Source organism: Suricata suricatta, chromosome 14, assembly GCF_006229205.1.
Source record: "Suricata suricatta isolate VVHF042 chromosome 14, meerkat_22Aug2017_6uvM2_HiC, whole genome shotgun sequence".
NCBI lineage: Eukaryota > Metazoa > Chordata > Mammalia > Carnivora > Herpestidae > Suricata > Suricata suricatta.
The window spans coordinates 43,340,586-43,367,377 of NC_043713.1; the positions used below are offsets into that span (position 1 = coordinate 43,340,586).

At 39.1% G+C, this 26,792-nt stretch overlaps 1 protein-coding gene and 1 pseudogene across 1 annotated transcript in view; both read left to right on the plus strand.

Annotated features, from left to right (window-relative positions):
* Positions 1 to 26,792, plus strand: part of CHST9 (carbohydrate sulfotransferase 9) — a 184,330-nt gene that overhangs the window by 47,434 nt on the left and 110,104 nt on the right. Inside the window, exon 2 of the mRNA XM_029921951.1 lies at positions 19,177 to 19,215. Within this exon, the coding sequence (XP_029777811.1) occupies positions 19,177 to 19,215 (39 nt within the window). The remainder of the gene's footprint in view (positions 1 to 19,176; positions 19,216 to 26,792) is intronic.
* LOC115278291 lies at positions 15,399 to 18,252 on the plus strand (annotated as a pseudogene).

The following is a 26,792-nucleotide window of genomic DNA, read 5'->3' on the forward strand; positions in this document are numbered from 1 at the left end:
AATATTGCCAAAAAGCTGCTAAAAAGATGCTCTTTGGCATTTAGATGGTCTTTCAGTCAAGAATCATTTAAGGATTAAATGGCAAGACCTGTATTTCATGAAGAAATTATCCCTGTGTCTCTTTATTCCTTTTATTTTCTCCAGATTAATTTCCCCCCAAATTTTTGTGCTATATATAGTATTTTTAGCATCACTTCATTATTATCCCTTGTAGGGACATGTTTGAGGTTGAGAGAGAGCAGGCAGTGAAAGTTGGGCAAGGAAACATTTGAGAGTCTTCTGTGTGTAGGAGAAAAGAAAAATGGATCATTTAAAAAGAGTCCCCAAAGTAATATAATATGCAAGGGTTATAACTTGCTGCTTGTTTTCTCACAGATTATAAAAAAAAATCTGCCTTGAGTTTCAGTACAAAACCATGCTGTTGCAATAAGATGATGAAGGGGGCAAAGAGGCTTACTAAACTAAAAACTGGATAGGTATTCCCGAAGTAATCACATGGCCCGTCAATCTAAATATATTAGATTTAACATCCCCAAACACGCAGTAACTACCCTTTTTAAATTCAACTTTTACAGGGGGTACATAGGGCTCCTAGAAAAATGAAGATAGGAAGTAAAGCTAGCAACACTCAAAACAATCCATTACTCCATAAAAATAGATAAGCGGAAAAGAAATACCTTGGGTCCTATACCCCGTCCTCTGTTGAAATTGACCAAATGGAGTTCATAGTTGAATTCCTTTGACCTGTGGCAGGAAAGCTTTTTATTTCCTTTTACTCTCTTTCTTTTTAAATTTCTAAAGAGGAGGAAAATGTCAGGCAGTAGTGTGTTGTTACTGCCACAAAATATTATTAAAGCATAACTACCAAACCAGAAAGCATCGCCCTGTAAATTTAATGCAATGTCAGTTTTGATCTAGGTGTTTTGCTCTCCAAAGAGATGCTTAATCTTCTAAACAAAATTGAACAGAATGGATTTCAAAAAAAGTCTGTTGTGGTAACGTGCCAGTACAGATTACCAGCCAAATAACCAACTATGCACGTTCCCATAGGTGAGTGTATGAATTTGAAACTTAGGCTTAACTATGAAAATATTGATCAGGTAACGCAATGATCCATGATACCACTTTACTTTCAAGAAGGCAATTAGAAAATTGGGTCTTGCTACTTGAATTTAATGTTTTAAGTGTAGAAAATTTTGTCTTAATAAAAAAAATCAGAGGGATCAAGACCAATTGAGATCAGACACATGAAACGGAAACCACCATAGGAAGTGTAAGGCTATGTTAGAAATAATCATTAGTAAGACTGAAACATATTCACCAACCATAGAGATTTCCTGGAAATCATGATATTTACAAAGTATAATGAGGCCTATTTAATCTTTTTAGAAATGACTTTATCTTTGTAATGACCAAATAAATATACATAAGAAGTCCAAATAATTGGAATGAGATGTAATTGATGAAAAAAGACAACTGAATTTACATAAAAATATATGATTTACCAACCAGTTAAGGTGCCTCAGTATATAATGAATGTAGGAGATATGTGAATAATTTAGCCATATTGGGGAGAGTGTGATCCTGACAGTTCTAAAGAATCCTATTGATTTTTATTTTATTATGGCTTGAGAGTCATGAATTAAGATTCAGCATTTATTGAAAATATAATACTCAACATTTATTTTTATTTTGTGATAACTCTAATAGTTCACTGTTGCTCCCATCTTGGACTTGAGGAGATGGAAACACAGAAGAGAAACAATTGGCCCAGATCATATAATTATGGAGGGGAAGAATGAGGATCCAAATGCAGGCCCTCCCCCGGCTTGGCCACTTAATGCTTTTTTTCTTTGGATTTTGTGGCGCAGATCCAGATCTGCTTCAGCCACCCATTATTTTAAGACTGCGCCACCATCCTATGTGAAGTCCGATATTCTGTACCTCAAGGGGCTTATAATTTATTCCGGCCATCATCTTCTTCATTTTTTCTTTATGTCAAATTCTTAATCCTACTCCATGTTTTCTCTCCTAGAACAAAACATTCTCTGACCTCTATCCATTCAAATACAGTTCACGGGCCGCCTCCCTATAGTATCGTGCCTCACCAAGCGGTGTTGGTATGGGGGTGGTCAATAGAATGGGGTTCAGCTCAGCACAGAGTTGGAAACAATTTAATATTGAAAGTACTTACTGTGGTTTCGAACATTTGTTGGCCATTTCCTAAAATGGGATTTCTTTTTGGTTATAGCCTTCCTTAGGTCCCAACTGATCACATATTCATATATTCACTGGCCCCTCCCTTCCCTGTTAGACTGTTTTTTCCGAAACTTTTTTCAGAGTCGTTTAACCTCCCCCCCAAGAAAAATTGACAAACAGCTCCCTATTTTGTCTTATTATATTATACAAAAAAAGAAAAAAGAGAAAAAAATCCATCTTTCTTTTTCTCCATACTCCCTCCAACTATCCCAGGAGTCTCACTTTTATAACCACCAGGGAATTTTCCTCAAGAACTGTGTTCCCCAGAAATGCCACTTCCCTAGAAGGCAAATAAGTTGCTACCATTCGTTTTGTTTTTAATAGCAAATTTTCTTTCTCGTTACATTAGTATTTTTTAACACATATTTATTTTCACATAGTGGTCATGAAATATAGCAGAATGACAAACATAAAAACCTAAGATCCTTGGTTTTTTAGAATTTAAAAAAACCCAAACACCCATGCATTCCTTTGAAAACAGACCTACTTCAGACTGAAGACAGCTAGCTGTGAGGTGTTCTTAACATGCAGACTTCCTTAATAGCTATGCATGTTAATTCCATTTACGTGGAATTATGTAGCCTTTAAGATGAAACATTCAGATGTTTACTGAAGAGTTTTCTGTCGCTTAAACACAGGGAGAACAGTTCCCGGTGGTGGCTCTTCTTTCTCTCCCTCCACGTTTAGACATTGGAGCCCGTATTTGTATGTAGCACGGCTAAACATCTTGCCAGGGGGCCCACATCCCCATGTGCCCTGCTATGTGGTAGGCAGTGCTTGAAATGTTTGAGATGACAAATAGCCCAGCAGGTCTGGCCTCCTCCCCTCCTGCCCCTGAGCTGCTGGCAATCTATTTCAAATTGTGTGTGCATTGTAGGGTGAAGCATGCACCCTTGAGTGCCATCCTCACCCCAAGCAGTGTCCTATTGAATATGGGATTAAGTAAAAGTCTCTGGGGGCTAGCTAGAGAACGAAGGTGCCCATCATCACCAGAGGCATGATCAGTGTAACAGAAGAGTCCTCTCCATTCCACGCTTCTTTCAAATGTTTATAGTGTCACATGCAATTCTGTCAAGTGTTTCTGAAGTGGCAGAAAAACAAAAATGTGCACCAACCACCATTCCCCCCATGCGGGCATCATTTGGATGCCAAGACAAAAATCTAGATTTTGAACTGTCTTGAGTTGAAGCTAACCTTGCCATTTTGTTCAAAGCCCATTAGCACTTTCTATAACAACAATGACAACAAAAGTCTCTGCTCTGAATCGTAGGCAAAGGAGTGCTATGTGCCTATAATTATGGTGGCGTCTGGATGGGTGGGTACTTTTGGAAGCCAGAGACAGCAACCTGGCTCCACCGTGCTGACTCGGTGAAAGTAATGACAAAGCTCACAACCTGCATTCTTTTTTCATTGTACCGCTTAGATTCCAGGTGTGTGATTTTGTGACATTATGCTTCACCCTTTGAAATGCCTCTTTTCTGTATATATCTATTATCACTTTTCCAGGGTTTCCTAACAGCTTCTCAAGAACTGAGATCAACCTGTCTATTAATGCTCAGTCTTGATTTTTTTCCCAAAATATTTGGCCACATCACAACAGTTAAAAAAGTATATATAGATATAGATGTGTGTATAGATATAAATATACAGATCTAGATATCTACATCTGTATATCTATATATACTTAGATACACACACATACCTTTTTCTACACATTATTTATATTTGACATATATCAAGCAATGGAGGGTTTCCCTTACATATTCAGGGCTCTGGGAGAAATCTCTTAGATGCCCCTGGGTATATAAGTAGGTCATACACACGTGGAACTGACATTTCCTTCCAGAGTTACCCCAGAAAAGATGGAAAGCAATGCTGTGAAGGTCTATAACCCTCCCGGCCTCCCCTTCACCCCCCTCACTCAGATTTCAGTTCAATAGATTCAACTAGAGTACAAAAAACCAGAAATGTAAAATATATATATAATTATGAAAATCAGTTCATAACTTTTTTTAAGAAAAATTGTAGCAAATAGTGAATTGGGGAATTTAAAATCAAAGTGACAGATTGAGGCTATCTAAACAGCCAGTTGAGATAATTTTATGTAAAAAAAAAAACCTTGTATTTTGCACAACAAAGGAAAAAGAATAGAATTGACCCATTTCCAAAAGACTTCAGAGAACATTTTATAAAAACGAGAATGGATCATCTATATCCTATAATACCATGAGATGAGGAAAGGCTAACCCTGACCTATTTTATTTATTTTGTGCTAGTAAAGTATTTTATTAGGACTTTGTCAATTTTTTAATATACAGATAAATGTAAGGGTGATTCACTTAGAAAGAAATTTGACTGAACTTTACTTAGTTGTATTTCACCCCTTTAGATAGACCTTGCTAGGTTTTTTTGAGATAGGAAACTGGAGACTGCTCAAATAAATAAAAAGGATAACTTAAATCAATCTGTGTCTGTCGATTTCATACGGAAATTAAGTGCCATCACATAAAATCTGAGGGAATATATGCAGTAAACAATGGGATATTTGAAAGTTCTGGTTCAAATCCAGGATCTAACACTTCCAGGCCACCTCTCTGAGCCTCTGTTGTTTCCTCATTTATCAACTGCGGGTAAAATGCCTCTTCCTTCCTTTCCTTGGACTATTGTGAGACTTCGATGAAAAGGTATGGGTGCCCATCATTTCCAGGCATTCTTATAGAAACTACCCTTGGTGTTTGTATCAGGCCAGACCTGCCCCTCTACTTGCTGGACCTGAGGCAAGAGAACCAGTATGAGCCACCTTTCCTTTCTATCATATCCCTTCCTGCACTGTGAGCAGCTTCATGCACACACACTGGGACCAGTCTGTATGCACATGTGAGCCCCAGGCATTCTTTGAATACCCTGTGCTGCTTCACTCCAGTGGTGCAGTCTGGTGTGGTATACCCGACTCTGGAGATCTAGGAAGAAGGCCCATATGGACCCTGCATGGCTTCAGGGGTGATTGGCCAGAGAATTCTGGGTTCCCAAGTACTCGGTGCAGGCTCAGAAAGGTGATCTCGCCCAAGATTACCCAGTAAATGTTATATCCTGGATTTGAACCCAGAACTTTCAAATATCTCATTGTTTATGACATATACTCCAAGACATCGACTCCCAGAGCAAACACCGTGGCCCTCCTCCCCCTAGGTGGAGGTGACGTGTCCGGAAGAGGGCAGGAGTGGACCTTCTAAATGCAGGGCCTGGCTGGGGAATACTCTCAACCCCACCATTCCTGGGACCACCTTAAAGGCAATGCTTTTTTCATCAGGCTTAATGTCTATTTTATTTAGCATAGCATACCTAACTAAATAATTATTTAGCATTCCCAGTTTATTTAGCATGGAATAATATTATTTTGAGGTTGGCCTTTGTGGAATATAGGATGCATTCAGCTGCAAGTAACTAAAAGCTCTAACTTTTAGAAGTGGGGAGAGTGTTAAATAACCCATAACCAGAAATCCTGAGGTAGGGAGGGTCCACACTACAGCAGCCTTGGTGACATCATCGTGGGGTGCGTTCCCTTGTGTCTTCCTTGTAGTGTATTGGTTCTGTCCTCATGTTCCAGGCATCTAACCCAGATGGGACAATATCCAATGAAAGAAAAGGAAACATTTTCTCCCATCTGTCTCTTTTGATCGGCGAGGAAAACCTTTTGATGAAAATCTTCAACAGAATTCATGTCCTTGGCCAGAAATGTCAAACTACCACCCAAAGCAAGGGAAGCAGGGCCACAGTGATTAGTGTACATCAGTCATGTTGCATCGGTGTCTTGTGAGAGGAGGGTTGGGTACCAGCATGCAATGAGAGGGCAAATGTCTGCAGGGTAGGCGCTCAGCTGTGTCTGCCACAGCCAATAAAGCTAGTAAGTTACTCCCCTGCCTCCTGAATGCCACACTGTGAGGCCTCGAGTGGCTGAAGACAGTTGGGAGAGTCTTCTCAGTGTCCCCACGCCCCTCCTGTGCTCACCTCCACCTACTCCCTGGGGTGCTCCACTTCCTGTCTTCTTGGATGAGCTGCATCAGAAGGAGCTCCTCACGGCATTGTGTCAGGGGGCCTGGTTTGCTTTTTCTGAAATCAGCATCTCACATGGAACACCAATAAAAGATTTTACCAGAAAATAGCTTATTAGATGTTCCAATCGTGATTTCTCTTCTCTCTTGAGTGTCTCCCACTCTGATATTTGTAAAGGCCCATGTCCATTCCCCACTGGAGCCCTTACCCATTGAGCCAAGCTACAGGCTTCTCTATGGCCCTGCCCTTGACTGTGAATTTCTTGTTGCCTCTTTATGGTCACGCTGCAGATGTAAAATGCTTACTTTTCTGCCTGTCAGGCAGTAGGCCCTCAACATTTGCTCTCTTTCTGCTTTCTCCTGTAAGTATCTGAATGTCAGTAAGCATCTTCTCCTACACATAAAATGTACTAGATAATTAACAACTTTTCTAGTAAACTCAGGTAGTCAACCCAGTTTACAGAGGATAGTTTCACAAGATTACAAAGAACATTGCAATGCCTGAGAGCAGTAAATCAATATCCACTGATCTAAGCACACTTTTCTTATTTTCTTCCTTCAGTCCGTGAAATAAGAGCTTCCCCGAATGTCTAAGGCCCAAACCTTTGATGTGGGTCAATGTGAAGGAAAAAAAGAGTATGATGAGGAGTTTTTAAAGATTAAAATAAAAGGAAAAACTTAGGGCCAGTGGAAATGAAACCCATGCTGACATCTCAAAGACTAAAATCCAGCTCACCTCTGGCCTCTACCAGCTTTCTCCACGAGCCTAATGAGGTGATGATTAAGAGCATGGGAGAGACAGCAATGAAATGTGGTCATTTCCTCCAGATGAAAAGCTGGTCAGGATCGGGTGTCTGTGAGCCAAATAAATTGCTATTTAAAGTGAACAAACTCTGACTTCACAAGCATAGATGCTGATTGGACTCCTGTCATTACCTTCTGTAATGAAATGTTTCCACTTGTTGCCTTCATACAGAAAATTAACCCTACATAATAATAACGCTGTTAATTCAACATAGATTCGACCAGTTTATCCTTTAAAAGGAAATCCACCTGGGGGAAATAAAATAATATAATATTTAATTATTTAGCAGAAATTGCTGATGAATCTTTTTGCTGTTTCAGTTCAGAGGGTTTCTATATAATCCTAACCATCAACAGTGAAGCTTCAGATGCCTGGATGGAGACTTACATGCTGTTGTTTCACACGAGTGCCCTGTGGGTGGTTTATATGTTCTAAGATGTGAGTTCAATGGCAAGTCTCTACTTTCCTTTTGACTGGTAACCTGGACATAGAGTGACATTGCCAACCTCTTAGAAATCCGAAGTATGTGTTAATCTACATACATTGTACTTTAACCGCACTCCTGATAATAACAGATTTTATTCTGTTTTTTTTTAAATAGAATAGTTAACATGCTAAACTGCTGGGTAATAGAACATATTTATAGTATAGTTGAGCAAACCATTTTAGGAAAGAAAGAATCTAGCACAGCGGTGAATTCTTGGAGGAAAAAATAGCAATGGATGCTGGTATATATTGATAGGTATGTATATCAATAAATATTCTCTGGGAACAGAAAAAGGAGTTGTTTTTACTATCTATCGCTGCATGCAGATGTATGCCAAAACGTAATGACATAAAACAGACATTTATTTTGCTTGCAGCTTTGTGAGTTAGGAATTTGGAAAGGGTTCAGCCAGGCAGTTGGTCCCTTATCCACATGGCACATGCTAAAGTGGCTGGAGCTAAAGGAACCACTTGCAGATGGTTTCTTCATTCCCACACAGCTGGCACCTGGCTTGGGATGGCAGGAAGAGCTAGCTGCTGCTCTTGTTCACAGACAGCTGTCCTTTCATGTGGCCTCCTCATGTGGCTAGCTTGAGCTTCCTCATAGCATGGTGGTCTCAAGGTAGTCCGACTTCTCCATCATGGTCGTCTTCTCCCAGAGCAAGTAGCCAAAGACCCAGGAAAAGGAAGCTACCTGATTCTAAAAGTCCACACCTAAAAGCTGAGTATTTCTAGCATATTCAGTGTGTCATTCAAGTGGCTAAGGCCTGGACAGATTCAACAGGAAGGGAATTCAGCTCCACCTCTTAACATAAGGTCATGTTTATTCTAGCACAGGATTGAATAAACGTATTATGAAAAGATTCTTTATTTTACAAAATAATTCATTCTTCTTTCTTTTGCATAATGAACATTCAGCAGACATTTAGAATATTATGTCATTTAAAATACTTATGCACGCCTAACTTATCAGAAACATGTTTTCGTACAATGTAGAGTATAAGCATACACATCCCTGCTTTAGTCAGGAGCTGAAGCCTACATTAGTAAAACTAGCATTCCCATTTTGCAGAGAGATTTAAACCTGGAAATCACTGGGTATTTTTTTCCCCAATATGACTTTAACATCTAAAGGTCTTCCAAAAAACTTCTCTGCCAAAAATGACTGCCTCAGAATGAGGGTTTGAATATCAAGAGGTTTGCTCTAAGATTGAATTCACCCGGACCAATGTGGGGAATCTGAAAGGAAGGATCGCTTGTCACATTAATTATGTGCTTGTCCGGTGGATCTAAGTGGGAAGAAATTCTGTGCTTGACACTGTCGAAGACAACATAAAACTGCTGTTTCACATACCAGTTTTACCCTCTCTTTGCAGAGCACTCAGTCCAGGAAAAGTCTTTGAGCACTCAGTTCTTAGGTTTTCTCCTCACTGTGACGGATGGCAGACCCCAGGGCTTGGGAGTGCAGATGGAGTGTCAGCTCTGCCAAGGCAGATGGTCAACCTTGGAGGCTTAGCTCTATCAGTAGCGATATGTTTCTGAAGGGCCAGTCTCTGTAGCTCAGTCACACTGTCTGGAGCTCACCGCATGCAGTGTGCTCATAATGGCCCTCTCTGCCTAGGCGTCCCAGCAGCATATGAACTGACCAAATAGAAACGGACAGGAGAGCAAGTGGTGTTTATCTAAACCTGCAGGAGGGTGTGAGGATCCACAATCATACTGAGGCTCATCACTGTTGTCTGCTAAGACTAGTGCCATTTCAGCATCAGCATTAATCCAGGAATATATGATAAAGTAAGCCCCACCGCCTTTGCATACTATTGACCAATCAGAAGCTATGCAGTTTCTACAGTCCTATGTAGACCACTTTAGACCAATTGGTCTTTGAATTGGCCCAGTTAAGCTTCTCTGTTCCTGCCCCACAGGGCTTACAATCCTCTCAAATCCCTGTTTGTATGATTTCTTTTGGAGTGTAGTATCTACCTATCTAACTAAAAGGAACACTGGTTCTTGGAAAAGTCAAGTTATTAATGCAAGGTCCTACCTTTGCTGCAAGGAGAAAGTTGTGGCAATGAGGCCTTATGATTTCTAGAAAAGCTCTCCTTTTCTATTTAGAACATACCAGACTGTGGACAGTTCCATAGGTGCTACTCATACAAAATGTGGGTAGGGATTCAAACCGCAAACCCTCGATTCTAAGATCCTATTAGCTTAGCTCATAATTGGAGAGAGGTTTGCATTGTCAATTGTGTGTCATCAAACCCAGCTGTATTTGTGAAAGAGTTCGGACATGAAGGACAAAGGAAAGGGGTTTTATAAAATGGAAAGCCACTTCTTTCTTAGAAATTCTAAGGGAAGGCAAGAGAGAGGTTATGGTAAAAGTATCAAGAAACTCTCAAAGCTGGACCTTTATAATATTTGTGTAAATGCAGCCATTGACCTTGAGAATATTAAGTACTTAGCAGTTACCAGGGACCACCTGACATGGAATGTTTATAAGGAGAAGCACCTAGCAATACTGTGTGTGGTAGTGTCCTAAGCACTGAAGTGAGGGCATCATACACACGATTGCATGAGATGTACTTAAAATATTTAGGATTATTATTAAACATCATTTTGTGTAACCCTCACAATGACCCTATGAAGTGGGAACTACTCTTACCCTCATTTCCAGATGAATACAATATGATTTAGAGAGATTAAATGATGTGCCCAGCATCCCACATTGATTACGTAGCCAAAGCTGCAGACCTGAGCTCTTCGCCATCCACAGGACTGCCCTAATCACCACAGCCAGTGAGCTCAGAAGAAGTAAAAATTTCTGTGCTCATATTCCAACCGTCCACTGACTGGAACCTTGTGACTATTACAAAAAATATTCTGAGCCTGCTTTCTCCACTGGCAAATGGACATCATTACCTACCATGGAATTACTGCAAAGAGTGCCCAACTCATCATAAGTACTAATAAATGCTATGCTACTATATATATATATATATATATATATATATATATGTATATATATGTATATATATACAAATATATATACAAAACTACTATGTATATATATGTGTATATATATACAAAATCTGAAGGTCTTTGGTATGCTGCTCTTGAAACATTGTGATTAGGTACTTAGCAGTTAAGTCATTCGGTCATTCAAACACATCATTTGATAAATAATAGCTACTAAAAAAATCTGCTAAAATGTTTTTAACAAAATAATTTATTCAGGCAACCCTGAAAACCTAGGGACTGATTATATATATCTTATGGATACCCCAGTTTTTACTCTTCCCTACCCTTTGACCAAACTATTCTTTTACCTTCTCATTATTTACTTTGCACTTAACAGGTAATGATTTGGCAAAATTATTTAACCAAATTTTTACACAGCTTCCTTACCTGAAATGGGTATATTTGCAAAGCCTTATAATATGTGAAATTAAATTGAGTTAATCCATATATGGATAATATAACAATGACAAGCATATAAACATTGCTTAATAAACATTAGCTACTATTATTAGCACCATTATAATAATAGCACTCAGGTAGTGTCACTTGGAAATGATAATGGAAGTAAAACTCAAATTGTTTTTGCCTTTAGTCCAAATATCAGAGATGGATAGAGAGAGATGTCTTGTGTACATACACATACGTGAGCGAGAAGGGAGGAAGGAGAGGAGGAGCAAGAACAAAAAGAAGCCTGTAATGAGAAGATATTCTGTTTCATCCCAGAGTCACATAGCTCATAGGTATCCGTGGTTACGATGAGAAGTCAGTCCATCTAACTCGAAGACCGTGCTCCTTTCCCTGGATCATGTTTTCCACGGGAAGAAATTGACTAAGAACATTTTGCATTTAGGTGGACCTTATATTATATATTTGTATTCTCTTTCATTACAATCAGTAGGCAGGGATCCTTGGTATATTAATACCCAAATCAGCAATAGTTTTTTAATATATAGACAAAGGTATTTTTTATTACCCCAAAGCACATTCTGGAGACCACTTTTCTCTACTAAGTCTTGCGTTAAAATAGCTAAACATGGCGGTGGGCAGTGGTGGTGGCCTGGCTTTGGGGCTGGCTCTGCAAATCAGCTAGCACTGTAAACTCATTATCCTGTCTATAATTGGGGCATTTGAAGTGAGTAAATCTTAAAGCCCCTTCCTCTCTTAGACCCTATAAAGTAAACAAGATTAAAATCTTACTGCCTTCTTTTTTCCTGTTAGCTCAAAAGTATAGAAGTACTACAGATTCTCATTATCCAAAAATATTGCCAGTGTTTTCCCATTAAAATCCTCGTGAAACAAAAACGATCTTAAAAAATTCATGGGCATTAGCGTTATATTATCGGGTCGTTATATTTCTCTCTTTTGCCCCAACCCCTCCACCTTTTTTTTTAAATAAGTAACATGTGCACAGTAATTTTCCTTGTCATGATTCTATGCCTTCTTCATAGTGCCTTTTGCCAAAGCAACATCGGACATAAATGAACATTCTCAGGTATCCTAGCAACAGGATGTGATTAATCATACCTCAGCGCAGGGCAGATAAAATGCCTGCAAGGGAACACGAACTCAGAATTGGCTACTGAGAAATTGGTAGTGCAGTGAAGGAAGCTTGATAAGATTCCTCGACAGACTTTATTATACAAAGATGGAAGCAGATAGAAGAAAGTATATTTCAGAGGCAAGACTATATCTGAGTATAAAAATACAGCACATATGTATCACCTATACATGAATGTAGTGCATGTGTACATACATGTATGTATATATGCATGTACCTACATATGCATACATATATGTGCACACACATATGTATGTATGTATATAAGCTTCTCTGTTCCTGCTCCATAGGGCAGGAGAAAAGTGGTCTCCAGAATGTGCTTTTGGGTAATAAAAAAATGCCTTTGTCTATATATTAAAAAACTATTGCTGATTTGGGTATTACTATACCAAGATCCCTGCTTACTGATTGTAATGAGACAAAATATGAATATATAAGGTCTCATTCAGGATCCTACCGTTTGTTGCACACACACACACACACACATATATATTTCCTTTCCATTAGAAGTGACATAAAATATGAGTTGTCATACAAACATCCCTCCTCATTATTGGTGAGACATCACTGGATTGCCGTTTATGTTCTCATGGTTTTAAAAGATCAGAATCTGTCACTGTGACTAAGGTGCTGCTTCCGGACTGAGGTACAGAATTGTACTATAAACTGATATATATTTAAAAATCCTCCATGGAACAACATCAACAACTCCAGGTCTAAAAGAGCTTTTAAAAATATCAAAGCTCCATTTATATAAATAAGTAGTCATGACAGGTGGAATTTTAATGTTCAATTAAAAATATTTTCTCAGAAGAAAAGTTTTCTCCGACAAATTCCATTTTTATGAGATTACTGGCCATTTTTATTCTCACAGGAGGAGTGCCGCATCCAGGTTTCAAGAGAAGTAACGTGTAAACCATACCTTGATGTTTTGTTTTTAAACTAGAATCTGTGATAAAATAAAGCACAACTAAGGAAACATGCATGTTCATTATTCTGAAAGCCTCTCTGTTATTTTATCACCCACTCTTCTAATATAGTAGTTTTCTAGGGTGTCAGTTGTTAATGTAAATACCGGTAAAAGCGCTGTTCTGGGCTGTACTTGCACTTGGTGTTAGCAGTGCTAAAATTCGCTTCATGTTCTCTAGCATTTTAAGGAGGGCTAGGGCCTTTCATAGCTCTCTGTGTGTGCAGACTCCATCCCAAGCATTTGTGTCCAAGGCTCTACATAGCATAAGGAGACAGAGAGGTGTAGATACACACCCTTTGCCCCAACAGAGGCCAGTTGGGGAAACACACTTGCAATTAATTATGAGCCAAACACTGGAGTTAGGACTATGGCAGAGGTATAAATAAAGGGGTGAACGAGCCTAGCAGAAGGGTGATTAATTCTGCAGGGAGTGGAGAGTTGGGGTGGCACAAGCAGAAGACTTCACAGAAGAGCTGCTCCTGACTCAGCTCTAAAGGATGAACAGAGAGTTCTGATAGGCAGGACCAACATGTTGGGACATTCCAGGGAGCAGGCACAGCTTGCACTGGGAGTTGGGATGGGAGGGGGGAATCTTGGCGTAACTGATCAGTGTTCTGTATGGTGCCTGTAGGTTGTGGCCGAATCTTCCAGGGTCGTAAATTTCACATTAGGGCATGTGGATTTTAATCTTTAGTAGTGATCCGGCTCAAGGACAGAAAAGCCACCCATAAAATCAATGAAATCAGTTACAGGCGTGTAGAAAATAACCCCAGGAAGAAAGTTAGTATCACGTTTGTGAACTCAGACAGTGGCAGTGAGAAAGGAGAGTGTAGCTCCAAGGGCCTGTGGAGAGAGAATGGAGGGGGGTGAGGGTCATATTAGGTGTGGACATTGAGTGAAAGGGAGAAGCTGGTGACTCTGAGGCTTTATTTTTGGGCAGTGAGCAGACTGGAGGACATCTCCAAAGACGAGCAGTCCTGCAGGCACATACAATGATTTCAGTTCAGGACATGTGCTGTAGTGCCATATGAAACACAGATGGAGATTTCCAGTAGGCCTAAAATCTGGGTAGATTTTAGAGCTAGAGATATGGGGGTCAGAATCATCTTTTTCTTTTTCTAAATGTTTGTTTGTTTGTTTGTTTGTTTTAAGAGAGAGAGAGTACATGAGCAGGAAGGAGGCAGAGAGCAAGAGAGAGAGAGAGAGAGAGAGAATCCCAAGCAAGCTCTGAGTTGTCAGCACAATGAGGAGCCCAAACCCATAAACCATGCGATTATGACCTGAGCTGAAACCAAGAGTCAGAGACTTAACTGACTCAGCCACCCAGGTGCCCCCAGAACCACCTCTTCGGATGAAGGCACACTGGAAGAATGAGGGGCAGGATCACCCTCATTTGGAGCAAGATGAAAGGACTAAACAAGAAACCTAGAGGGTCATCTCCAGTTAAGCAGTACTTTCTCTGTGTCCCTTAATCAATACAATATTGTCTTAACTAGTTTTTATTTTTCTAGTTTGCAGTCTAGTGCATATGTAATTAAGAAGGGGTATCTAAATTGATTCCTATCACAGAACTAATAACATCATAAAACTACTAAGTAGCATTTAGACAGCACTCTACAGTTTACAGAGCCCTGGCATACAACATAGGGGCAGAGGACTGCTTAAGGTCTCAGTGAAAAACCATTACTGCAAGGCCTTCCAGCCTCCCTTCTCAAACATCGCACCCCAATATCTCATGTGAGATTCCATTTCTTGCTGGCTTGGAATTATTTACTCCTCACTACATTCCAGAGAAGCAGGCTCTGATCCTTACTCTACAGAGAGAAAGTCAGGGAAACGGACTGATTTGCCACAAGTCACATCCCTGTTGGTGTAAGAAGTGATAAACTAACCCAGACTTTCATAATAAAATTATTTATTACTGTATAACAGTTTACCCCAAACTTAGCAGCTGAAACAAACAAAACCATCTAGCATCTCACACAGTTTCTCTGGCGTGGCTAACTAGATGATTCTGGGGAAGGCCTCCCACAAAACGGCAGGCAAGGAGTCGGCCGGAGCTGTGGCCATCCGAAGGTTTGACTGAGGCTGGTGACTGCTCGTGAGCCTGGCATGTTGATGCTGACAGCTGGCAGGAGGCCTCGGTTCCTTGTCATCTGGGCCTCTCCATTGGGTTACTTGAATGTCCCCGTAACACATTATCTGTCTTCCTCAGAGAGAATGACCCGAGACAGCAAGATGGAAACCACAATGGTTTTAAGGCCCAACCTTGGAAGTCACATTCCACCACTTCTGCAAATTCCTCTTGATTACACAAGTCAGTCTACATCAGTAAGGGAGGGGACCACACAAGGACACAGTTACCAGGAGGAAGAAAAACAAAGGTCATTGGGAGTATCTTAGAGACAGAGTCTCACACCATATTATTGATCCCCAGTACTCTTATTGTCACCTTTCAGAATTTATCACTCATTCTTCTGCAAATTCAAGACTTTCCAAAGAGATGTTTGTCTTGAAACATCTTATAATTCAGGACTCAAATAACACTTTTTAAATTGGTAAAAATATTTGAGGCTCTCATATAGAAAATGTTGTAATTTGTAATCAAATGATAAACAGTTGCTTGCCTGATCAAAAAAACTTAAATGAGGAGGTACCCCCATCGCACTTGGTAATGAATGAAGCCTTTAAGTGGACTACTCATGTCATTTGTCTGTTTGAATCATCGAAATAAATTGTATCAAACAAGACCTCTGGAAATCACCCAAATAGAATGTGCCATCAATCAAGATGCCAGTTAGATGAATGCTACGCTTTTGGCGGGTGCATGAGGAAAAGGTTGTACATTTTCCACCTTATATTTTAGGATTTTAGAAGACAGGAAAGGCTGGTAGAAAAACTTAGATAAAGTTTCCATGCCGCTCGCATTTACCGTACACACTCTCAGTAACTGGCTCCATCTGTGAAATACTGAAAGGTGACAAGAAAATGACGGCCAGAGGGTGCCCTCACTTGCCCATCACAGAAGCAAGGCTCTCCACAGTGATGTTGGTGCACAGCAGTGCCCTGAGCAGAGTTCCTTGTCTAAGCCTGCAGCCATGACAAAGCACCCCCTAACCTGGGTTTTGCTTCTTCTCAGGCTGTTGTCCTATCTCATCCATTTGTGTGCTGCTAAATTTCATGAACCAGAAGCCATTTCCTGAACCCCATCTTCCTCACCACCCCCTACTCCTCAGGCTCTGAGTGTCTTGTGTTCCCCACCCCTGCTCTGCCAAACCTGCTCTCCCACAATCTAGCAACTATCACATGAACCCAGCAGATTCGGATGCTATGAGTCCCCACTGCACCTCCTAAATTTATCTGTGGCACACGATTCTGTGCTCTGTTGATCTCCATGGATCTCTGCTTCTTCTGTCTTCTCGTGGTTCTACATCACAGAAGAGAAGTAACATTTTTGTTCTCTTGGTCACTATCCTCAGCCTCGCCTTCTGTGTTGCCTGCCTTTCTGCTCCCATTCCCCTGCCTCAGCTCCAGCCATCTTCTTAAAATGGACCATTTCTGCATCTGTAATTTAGATTCTGATCTCTTCCCCAGGTCCCATGTCTCTGGAAGACTTCAAACTCAGTAAGTCTAAAACCGAACCAGTCATCCCCATGCCTCTATCACATTTTACTGTTCCCCCACATTGCATCACCATGCCCAAAGTCACCTCGATAACTGTTCATCTTGACCTTTACTTATCTCTTGCACTTCACATTTTGTAACTCCCTGGTGGGCCTTCTAAGTCCTGCCTTCCTTCTGCTGCCATACTCAGTCCATTATCTCTTGCCTAAGCTCTGAGATACTGATCTATGCAAAACCATAGTTCCTAAAGCAAGCTTTAAACATGGCACTAGCCTAGTCTGTTCTGCTTCGCGGCAGCTCCCCGCTTCCACAGGGTCACGCTGAGCTAGTACCCGCGCCTGGAATCGGGCAGCAACCTTAGCCCCGCGTGCCACTCGCCGCCGCCTCTGAACCATGGACCCCCCACAAAGTGAGCGAGCTTCGGGCCTTCGTGAAAATGTGTAAGCAGGACCCGAGCGTTCTGCACACCGAGGAAATGAGCTTCCTGCGGGAGGGGGTGGAGAGCATGGGGGGTAAAATACCACCTGCTACTCATAAAACTAAATCAGAAGACCATATCAAGGAAGAAAAACTGATAGAAGGCGCGGGAAAACATAAAGACAGACGAACCATCAAGTGAGGAAAGTGATCTAGAAATTGACAATGAGGGGGAGATGAAAATGTAGAGATAACCGAGGAAATGATGGACCAGGCAAATGACAAAAAAGTGGCTGCCATTGATGCCCTAAATGATGGAGAACTACAGAAAGCCATTGACTTGTTCACAGATGCCATCAAGCTGAATCCTTGCTTGGCTATTCTGCATGCCAAGAGAGCCAGTGTCTTCATCAAATTGCAGAAGCCAAATGCTGCCATCTGAGACTGTGACAGAGCTATTGAAATAAATCCTGATTCAGCTCAGCCTTACAAGTGGCGAGGGAAAGCACACAGACCTCTGGGCCATTGGGAAGAAGCAGCGCATGATCTTGCCCTTGCTTGTAAACAGGATTATGATGTAGATGTTAGTGCGATGTTGAAAGAAGATCAACTGAGGGCCCAGAAAATTGCTGAACATCGGAGAAAGTATGAGCGAAAACATGAAGAGCGAGAGGTCAAAGAAAGAATAGAAAGGGTAAAGAAGGCTCGGGAAGAACATGAGAGAGCCCAGAGGGAGGAAGAAGCCAGATGACAATCAGGAGCTCAGTATGGTTCTTTCCTAGGTGGCTTTCCTGGGGGAATGCCTGGCAATTTTCCAGGAGGCGTGCCTGGAATGGCAGGGGGAATGCCTGGAATAGCAGGAATGCCTGGAATGGCAGGAATGCCTGGGCTCAATGAAATTCTTAGTGACCCAGAGGTTCTCGCAGCCATGCAGGTTCCAGAAGTTATGGTGGCCTTCCAGGATGTGGCCCAGAACCCAGCAAATATGTCAAAATATCAGAGCAACCCAAAGGTTATGAATCTCATCGGTAAATTATCAGCCAAATTTGGAGGTCAAGCATAATGCCCTTCTGACAAATAAAGCCCTTGCTGAAGGAAAAGCAACTTCAATCACCTATTGGATGTCGCAATAATACAAACCAGTGTACCTCTGACCTTCTCGTGGAGAAAGCTGGGGTGCTGTGAAGATAATCCCTTACCCCTCTGCCCCACATGCAACTGAGACATTTTATAGTGGTTTGCCATTAGGGTCTTCATTCAGATAATGTTTTCCTACTAGGAATTACAAACTTTAAACACTTTTTTAAACCTTAAAAATATTTAAAAGCATATTAAAAGGGTGTGTTAATCCCTAAAAAAAAAACCAAAAAAACATGGCACTAGCCCAAATAGCCTTGCCCTATATAACCCATACTATCTCTTACTGATCATCAGAACTTTCCCTGTTTCAAACTCCCCGGATCACATGTATATTTTGAGGTCCAAATCAAATATCATTTTCTCCTTAACTTCATGGACACCCCTTTATTTTTTTAAATAATCACTTCATCCTCTTATATCTTTAAATATTTTGTACCTTTTGGGGCACAACTCATTTCATATTGCATTCTCTGTCTTTTATCTCGCCAAGTAGGTTGTAAGAGACCTTGATCTTATTTAACTCAGGTGTTTCTCCTCACAGTTCATACTGTGGGAATTTGATCCTTGTAAGCTTATTGTGGAGTAAATGGCTCTTACTAACAAGATTTTTAAAACCCAACAGCATATTTTATTTCATGCATCCTCATTTATTGTTAGCTTTCATAAATTGGTTTGAGAGCACTTTTCATCCTCTTCAACTCTGCCCATGCCCCGTCATCTCTAGAAGCATATTGGACACAGCTGAGGAGTGATTATGTTTGGAAATTGCTATAAATGGGGTTTCCTTTTAGTTGTAGCTTGTGCTCATGGACCCACTCTGTAACTGACCTGGCACTTCTTATTTCAGGGAGAATAGAGAAGAAAAGAGAACAAAAAGCAACTTCAGGTAAGACTTGGACTAATTAGCTCCAATTATTTCCTGTTTTTACTTTCACCTTTAAAAAAGAATCTATTTGCAATTGAATATTCTAAAACCCTCACTAAAAAAGTAATGGTTTATGGTCCTACAATTGATTGACATGAAATTAATTAAAATAAATTAACACATTTAGCTTTTTCACTTTCACATCAATCATGTCCTCATTCTCTCACTCTATTCAAAAGAAAATGACATAGAATGTGATTTTTTCATCATTCCCTATTAAAAGGTAAGTCTTATAACCACCAACTTTTAAAATTGGAGTTGTAAAAGTTGACAACCATTTTATTTGCCCAAATATCAATGAATCTTAATTATTTGTCTTAAAACCATTTATGGAGTCAATTTTTTCAGGATGGTGTTGACTACTTAACCAAAAAGAATCTTTGACTTTAATATTTTAAAGATTTTAAGAACTATTCCATTCCTATATTCCAGTGTATAACTGGAAGTGAACGATGTTTTGACACAGTGCCATTATGCATAGGAGGGGCCACTATTTGCTGACTGATACAAAAATAAGTTTTTAGATTTCCAGATTTGTATTGCTTAGGTTTTGGCTTCAAGTCATGAAGTATGATAAAATTGTATTTACTGAGTAAATCTTTGCAAAAGGTCAATCTTCCAACTTCTGGTGCCCTAAAATTGCCATTAATCCCAAGGAATTCTAATTTGGCCTATTTACCTATGTCCACCACCTTTCCCAAGTGTCTACCAACCCATTATTTGGTGATATGTGAGAGATGCCAACATAAAGACACATTGTTCCCAACCACCATCTTCTTTTAAACGCATTTTTTGTCTGGTAACAAGACAAAGTGTATTTATTTGTAATGTATATTTACAAACAGTGTAGTCAGTAGAAGATAAAAATCTGAATTAATCAAAAATATATAAACAACCTAAGCCCCTATCTCCTTCTCAATCTTAGTATTCATCTTAGGCAACTGAGCAATGTCCTTCCTGTATGATTTCCCTCTTAAATGTTATTGTTTGCATTCTCTTTGTGGGTCTTTTAAAGCCCAATCATTAATACAAAAAAAAAAAAAAAAAAAAAAGAAAGAAAGAATGTGAAGGCAAGATAATGTCTTTTCTCCTCACAGATGTGATTACCTCCACAATAGCTCCTTGGGGAAAGATTATTTATACTGTTTCTAAAATGCTGCTGTTATGATCCTATAGGTACTGGCTTAAACAAACTTTATAGTTTGAGAGAAACCTAAATTGGCCACAGTGGTAAACCAGATGTCTCTTTCAGTATCCTTTGTATTCATGGATTCTAATATTCTGTGTGACCAAAGGTGACACAAAGAGCTAGAGACAAAGGCAGGACAAGAACTCCAGTTCCTTGACTCCTTATTCTTTCCAGTGTCTCATCATCCTGACCTTTCTTACAAATCAAAGCACTAGTCACTTCAATACTGTGTTGAATTTCTAGTGTAATAAAATATTTTTCAACAATTGGAAAATCTTTTTAAGGCAACACGGTCTTTGCAGGGAACACTAGTCACCAGGGTTATGAGCAAACTCCTTTTATTAATGGAACTAATCTACCTCAATTGACTCACAGTTTGTCAGTGTGTCTGATTTTTAGGAGAAAGTGAAAGAAACTTTATGAGAAGATGAAGTTAAAGATAGTTAATAGGGGTGCCTGGGTGGCTCAGTCAGTTAAGCGTCTGACTCTTGATATAGGCTCAGGTCATGATCTCACAGTGGTGAAATCCAGTCCAATGTCAGGCTCACATCGGGCACGGAGCCTGCTTAAGATTCTTTCTCTCCTTCTCCCTCTGTCCCTCCCTTGCTCTCCCTCTCTTTCTCTCTCTCTCTCTGTCTCTCAAAAAAAAAAAATCGTTAGTGGACAGAATTCAAATTATTGTGGAAATTTTCTAGACTCCTCATAATTTCAAAGAACACAAATACAGTCCTCTAAAAATCTATATTTCTAAAAATAGTCTTGAGTTTTCAAAATTGAGACATAACCTTTGCCAATGTAGTCAAAATATCACCATTTTCAGTTTGTGATGCTAGTCTGAATATATGTGTCTTTAGATATCAAGAATGTCATGGGTATCCCTGCTTCTGACATCCTGCAAAGACTTCTTTGTATCACTTGTTGTTCATTCTGCTCAGATTCTGTGTTCTGCCTGCTGAATTAGAAAATGCTCCCACACCCTCTTGTTTGTAGCAGGTCCATCTTCCAGCTCTAAGAGATCAGCATTAGTTCCTGGACCCTTTCAGTCTCCTCCATCTCATTGTACTAATCATGATGGAAACCAAGAAAAGAAATTTATAGACAAAAATATTGCCCATTAAAACAGGGACTTCCAGGACTCTTACTTTTTGATTGGTTAAGGTTGGTTAACTCTTGGTTTAAGGAATCGTGGACTAAGAGGTAAGATTTTACTCAGGATAAGAAAGTGCTGGAAAGAATGAGATTATGTTAGTAAAATTGTACAGAGGTTGGGCCACCACTGGTAAGGAATGGTAATAAGAGATTCTTAAAGAATCTGTTTAGATCATTGCTAAGGTGCTTTCCAATTTTGTATCTGTGATTCTACTCACCATTATTACTTTTTTTGAAATGACTCTACTGGATCAATACACACACACACACACACACACACACACACACACACACCTAAATGGTTCACATTTCATTATATACTGGAATGAATTATGTTCCAAAGCTTAAGCTTAATTAGTTTGGAGTGAGTCACTCAGGAAAGCATATAGCCAGTGGGGCTAAGACTATAGAGAAATATTCTCCTATAGTCAATTTAGCTTCTTTTGGGGAGAAAGTTGTTTTACCCTGATTGCAACCCTGGCTGTACTTTCAAATATGATATTCTTCTTGATAAACCAGGAATAAATCATAAGACAATATTCACAACCTGATCAACAGCCATTTTGGAAAAATAATTTAAAGCATATGCCTCTTGACACTGAGCCTGGGAGCCCATGTCAAATTCATACAACATGGCCAGCAGGATCAAAGATGAATTTAGCTATTTAGGTTGGTAAAGAATATTTAAAATATATGGTAATATAATGATAAATAAGGAAAATATCAGAAGGCAAGTTCCTGATATCATCAATTATCTATTTGCCTATTTTTTAATCACCCAATTTCTTTAGCAGAGAAAGGGGAAAAAATGACAAACTATTCACAGAGTTTATATAAAAAACTCCACTGAATTTGAAGAATTTTTACTTATGGAAAAAAGACCCCTTTTTGGGTCAAGAATTTCTTGATATTGAAAAATAACACAACAAAAATACAATGAAGAATTCTCACAGAGAAAGGTGCTTCATAGATACGGTTTAGAAGAAACATATTATTTAGAAGGTTACTAAAGTAGACTAGAGAGAAGCCATCTGTTAAATATATATTGCTCCAGGTTTTTTAAGAAAGAGAACACTTTCAACTCTAGTTAAGTATTAAGTAAAGAATAGTCCTAGTGGGCCAAAGAATAAAGTTATAAGTAGAGATGATAAGGAGCATTTTAAAATAAAGCTGCATTCTTTTTATTTATGACATTAGATCATCCCTAACGTTGGAGAGGTTTGTTCATTTGCATTATTTGCAAAAAATTACCAGTAAGGAAGATCAATCTTATTTTTTTCTCAATGCAAAAAGTGACATTTGTTGGTATTAACAAAAATTCAGCAAATGGTAGAACATCTGCTTTGTGCAAGCTCCGTCCCTTGTTGCTTACTTTGTGACTATGCTTTATCCTTCTTTGAAATGTTCCAAAACATCAATAGCACCTCTATTTTAAGACACTCATTTAACATGCAATCATTTAAGAGTTTTAAAAATAGTTCAATAAACAGAACAAGGATGTCCCATTTTACCACTGTGGTTCAACATATAGTGTTGGGTGTCCTAACCTTGGAAATCAAACAATGAAAAGAAGTGAAAGGCATCCAAGTCAGCAAGGAAGAAGTCAAATCTTCACTCTTCACAGACAACATAATACTCTACGTAGAAAATCCCAAAGACTCCACCAAAAAACTACTAGAAATGATACATGAATTCAGCAAAGTAGCAGGATAGATAATCAACATACAGAGTTCAGTTGCATTTCTATATACCAATAATGAAGCAGCAGAAAGAGAAATCAAAGAATTTATCTCATTTACAATTACTCTGTAAACCATAAAATATCTAGGAATAAACCTAACTAAAGAGGCAAAAGATCTATACTCTAAAACTATAGAAAGTTTATGAAAGAAATTGAAAAAGACACAAAGAAATGGAAAATATTCCATTTTCATGGATTGGAAAAACAAATATTTTTAAAATGTTGATAGTACCCAAAGCAATCTATACATTCAATGTAATCCTTATTAAAATAACACCAGCATTCTTCACAGAGCTAGAACAAACAATTCTAAAATTTGTATGGAACTGCAAAAGACACCAAATAGCTAAAGTAATGTTGAAAAAGAAAGCCAAAGCTGGAAACATCACAATTCCAGACTTCAGGCTGTATTACAAAGCTGTAATCATCAAGACAGTATTGTAGTGGCACAAAAACAGACACATAGGTCAATGGAACAGAAGAGAGAACCCAGAAATGGACCCACAAATGTATGGCCAACTAATCTTTGACACAGCAGGAAAGAATATACAAAGGAAAAAAGACAGTCTTTTCAGTTATTGGGAAAACTGGACAGCAACATGCAGAAGAATGAACCTAGATCACTTTTTCACACCATAAGCAAAAATAAACTCAAAATGGATAAAAGACCTAAATGTAAGACAGTAAACCATCAGAATCCTAGAGGAGAAAACAGGCAACAACTTCTTTGACCTCAGCCACAGCAACTTCTTACTAGGCATGTCTCCAGAGGCAGGGGAAACAAAAGTAAAAATAACTATTGGGACTTCATCAAGATAGAAAACTCTGCACAGCAAAGAGAACAATCAACAAAACTAAAAGACACCCAACAGAACAGGAGAAGATATTTGCAAATGACTTATAAGATAAACAGTTAGTATCCAAAATCTGTACAGAACTTATCAAACTTAACACCCAAAAAACAAATAATACAGTGAAGAAATGGGCAAAAGACATGAACAACCAGTTTTCTAAAGAAGACATCCAGAAGGCTAAGACACATAAAAAGACGCTCAACATTATTCATCATCAGGGAAATACAAATCAAAATTACAATAGGATACCACCTCACACTGATCAGAATGGCTAAAATTAACAGGAAGCAACAGATGTTGGTGTGGATATGGAGAAAGGGGAACATGTTTGTGTTGCAAACTGAATGCAAACTGGTTCAGCCGCTCTGGAAAACAGTACGGAGTGTCCTCAAAAATTGAAAATAGAGAGGTGCCTGGGTGACCCAGTCAGTTAAGCATACAAATTTGCCTCGGGTCATGATCTCATGGTTTGTGGGTTCATGCCCCACATTGGGCTCTGTGCGGATACCTCAGAACCTGGAGCCTGCTCTAGATTCTGTGTCTCCCTCTCTCTCTCTGCCCTCCCCCACTCATTTTCTCTCTCTTTTTCTATCTCTCTTTCTCAAATAAATAAACATTAAAAAATAAATTAAAATAGAGCTAAACTATGACTCAGCAATTGCACTACTAGGTTTTGTTCAAAAGATACAAAAATGTTGATTCTAAAGGTCACATGCACATGTGTTTATAGTAGCACTATCAACAATAACCATATTATGGAAAGAGCCCAAATGTTCATCAACGGACAAATGGATGAAGAAGATGTGGTGTGTGTGTGTGTGTGTGTGTGTGTGTGTGTGTGTGTGTGTAGTGGAATATTATTTGGCAATTAAAAAGATTGAAATCTTGTGATTTGCAACCACATGAATGGAACTAGAATATATTATATAAGTGAGATAAATCAGTCACAGAAAGATGAGTATTATATGGTTTCACTCATCTGTGGAATGTTAAGAAACAAAACAGGTGAACATAAGGGAAGGGAAAGAAAAATAAGATAAAAACAGAGAGGGAGGCAAACCAGAAGAGACTCTTAAATACAAAGAACAGAGGATTTCTGGAGGGGAGGGGGCGAATGGGCTAAATGGGTGATGGGAATTAAGGAGGGCATTTGTTGGAAAGAGCACTAGGTGTTAGATGAAAGTGATGAATCACTAAATTCCACTCCTGAAATCATTACTAAACTATATGTTAACTAACTTAGATTTAAACAAAAATTTAAAAAGTAGTTAAAGAGATACTTAAATTCTCCCATCTATATAGTAATAACATGCTCGCTTTATTGTATGTTACTCATTTATTAAATGCAGGTTTTCAAGTGGATTCACATTTAGCATGTTTTTTTCCCTGTATATTACTATGTTTGCAGTGTTTTTTGCCTTGGTTCCTATACACTGTCAAAAAAAACCCCTCAAAAATCAGCATGAGAAGACCTAATTTGTTATTGTTTTAATTATTGGTGACCAACATTAAATGTATAAAGTTAATAGGAAAATCCTGTTAGGACAAATATATTTAAATAAATTATTATTATTTAAAAGCCAGTAATTTAAGAATAATGAGAGTCATTATTCCATTTAGACTCAAACCTAAAAATGTGTATCTTCCTAACTTGTTTATAGTTACAAAATCCCTTCTTACTCAATACCCCTGTATTGTGCATTTGAATGTTCCTGACCAAGTAGATCATAAAAGTTCTCATCATAAGGGAAAAAAAAGATATTTTAACTATGTGTAGTGACAGATGTTAACTAGATTTATTATGGTGATCATTTTACAATGTATATAAATATCAAACCACTGTATTGTATACCTGAAAGTAATACAGTGTTGTACTTTATATTTCAATTGAAAGAGAAAAAAAAAGCTCTTGCCTTGACAAGACATCTCATTTGGTGCCACAAAGGGAGAATTTCTTTTTTTCTTTATTTTTAAATTTTTTTTTAATGTTTATATATTTTTGACAGAGAGACAAACAGACAGACAGACAGAGTGCGAGCAGGGGAGGGGCAGAGATAGAGGGAGGCACAGTATCTGAAGCAGGCTCCAGGCTCCAGACTCCGTCAGCACAGAGCCCGACACAGGGCTCAAACCCACAAACCATGAGATCATGGCCTGAGCTGAAGTCGGACACTTAACTGACTGTGCCACCAAGGGCACATTTCTTATTGATACCCTCAGTTTGCTAAATGTTTTTGTGGTCCAGGTTTTGTGCTTGATATTGTAGAAATGATGTTGAATAAGATATAGTGTCTATGTCCTCAATTCATTCACTTTCAGCTAAGGAAGCAAAGTAAGGACAGATGATTATAAATCAGTAAAGAGTGCCTTTTAAAGAATTACTGGGTGTCACAAGGATGTCAAAGAAGGCTTCATGAAAGAGGGGTGACTTGAGTTGAGGAGTGGCTAGAACTTACCAGGTAGAAAAGGGAAAAGGGCTGTCCAGAGAGACAAAGACAAGAAAAATCATGGTCTTTTGAGGGTACAGTCCATGGTTTAATAAGACTGGAGCACAGTCATAAGCAGAAAAGAAGCAGGACATGTGGCCAAAGAGGTTGGCATGAGC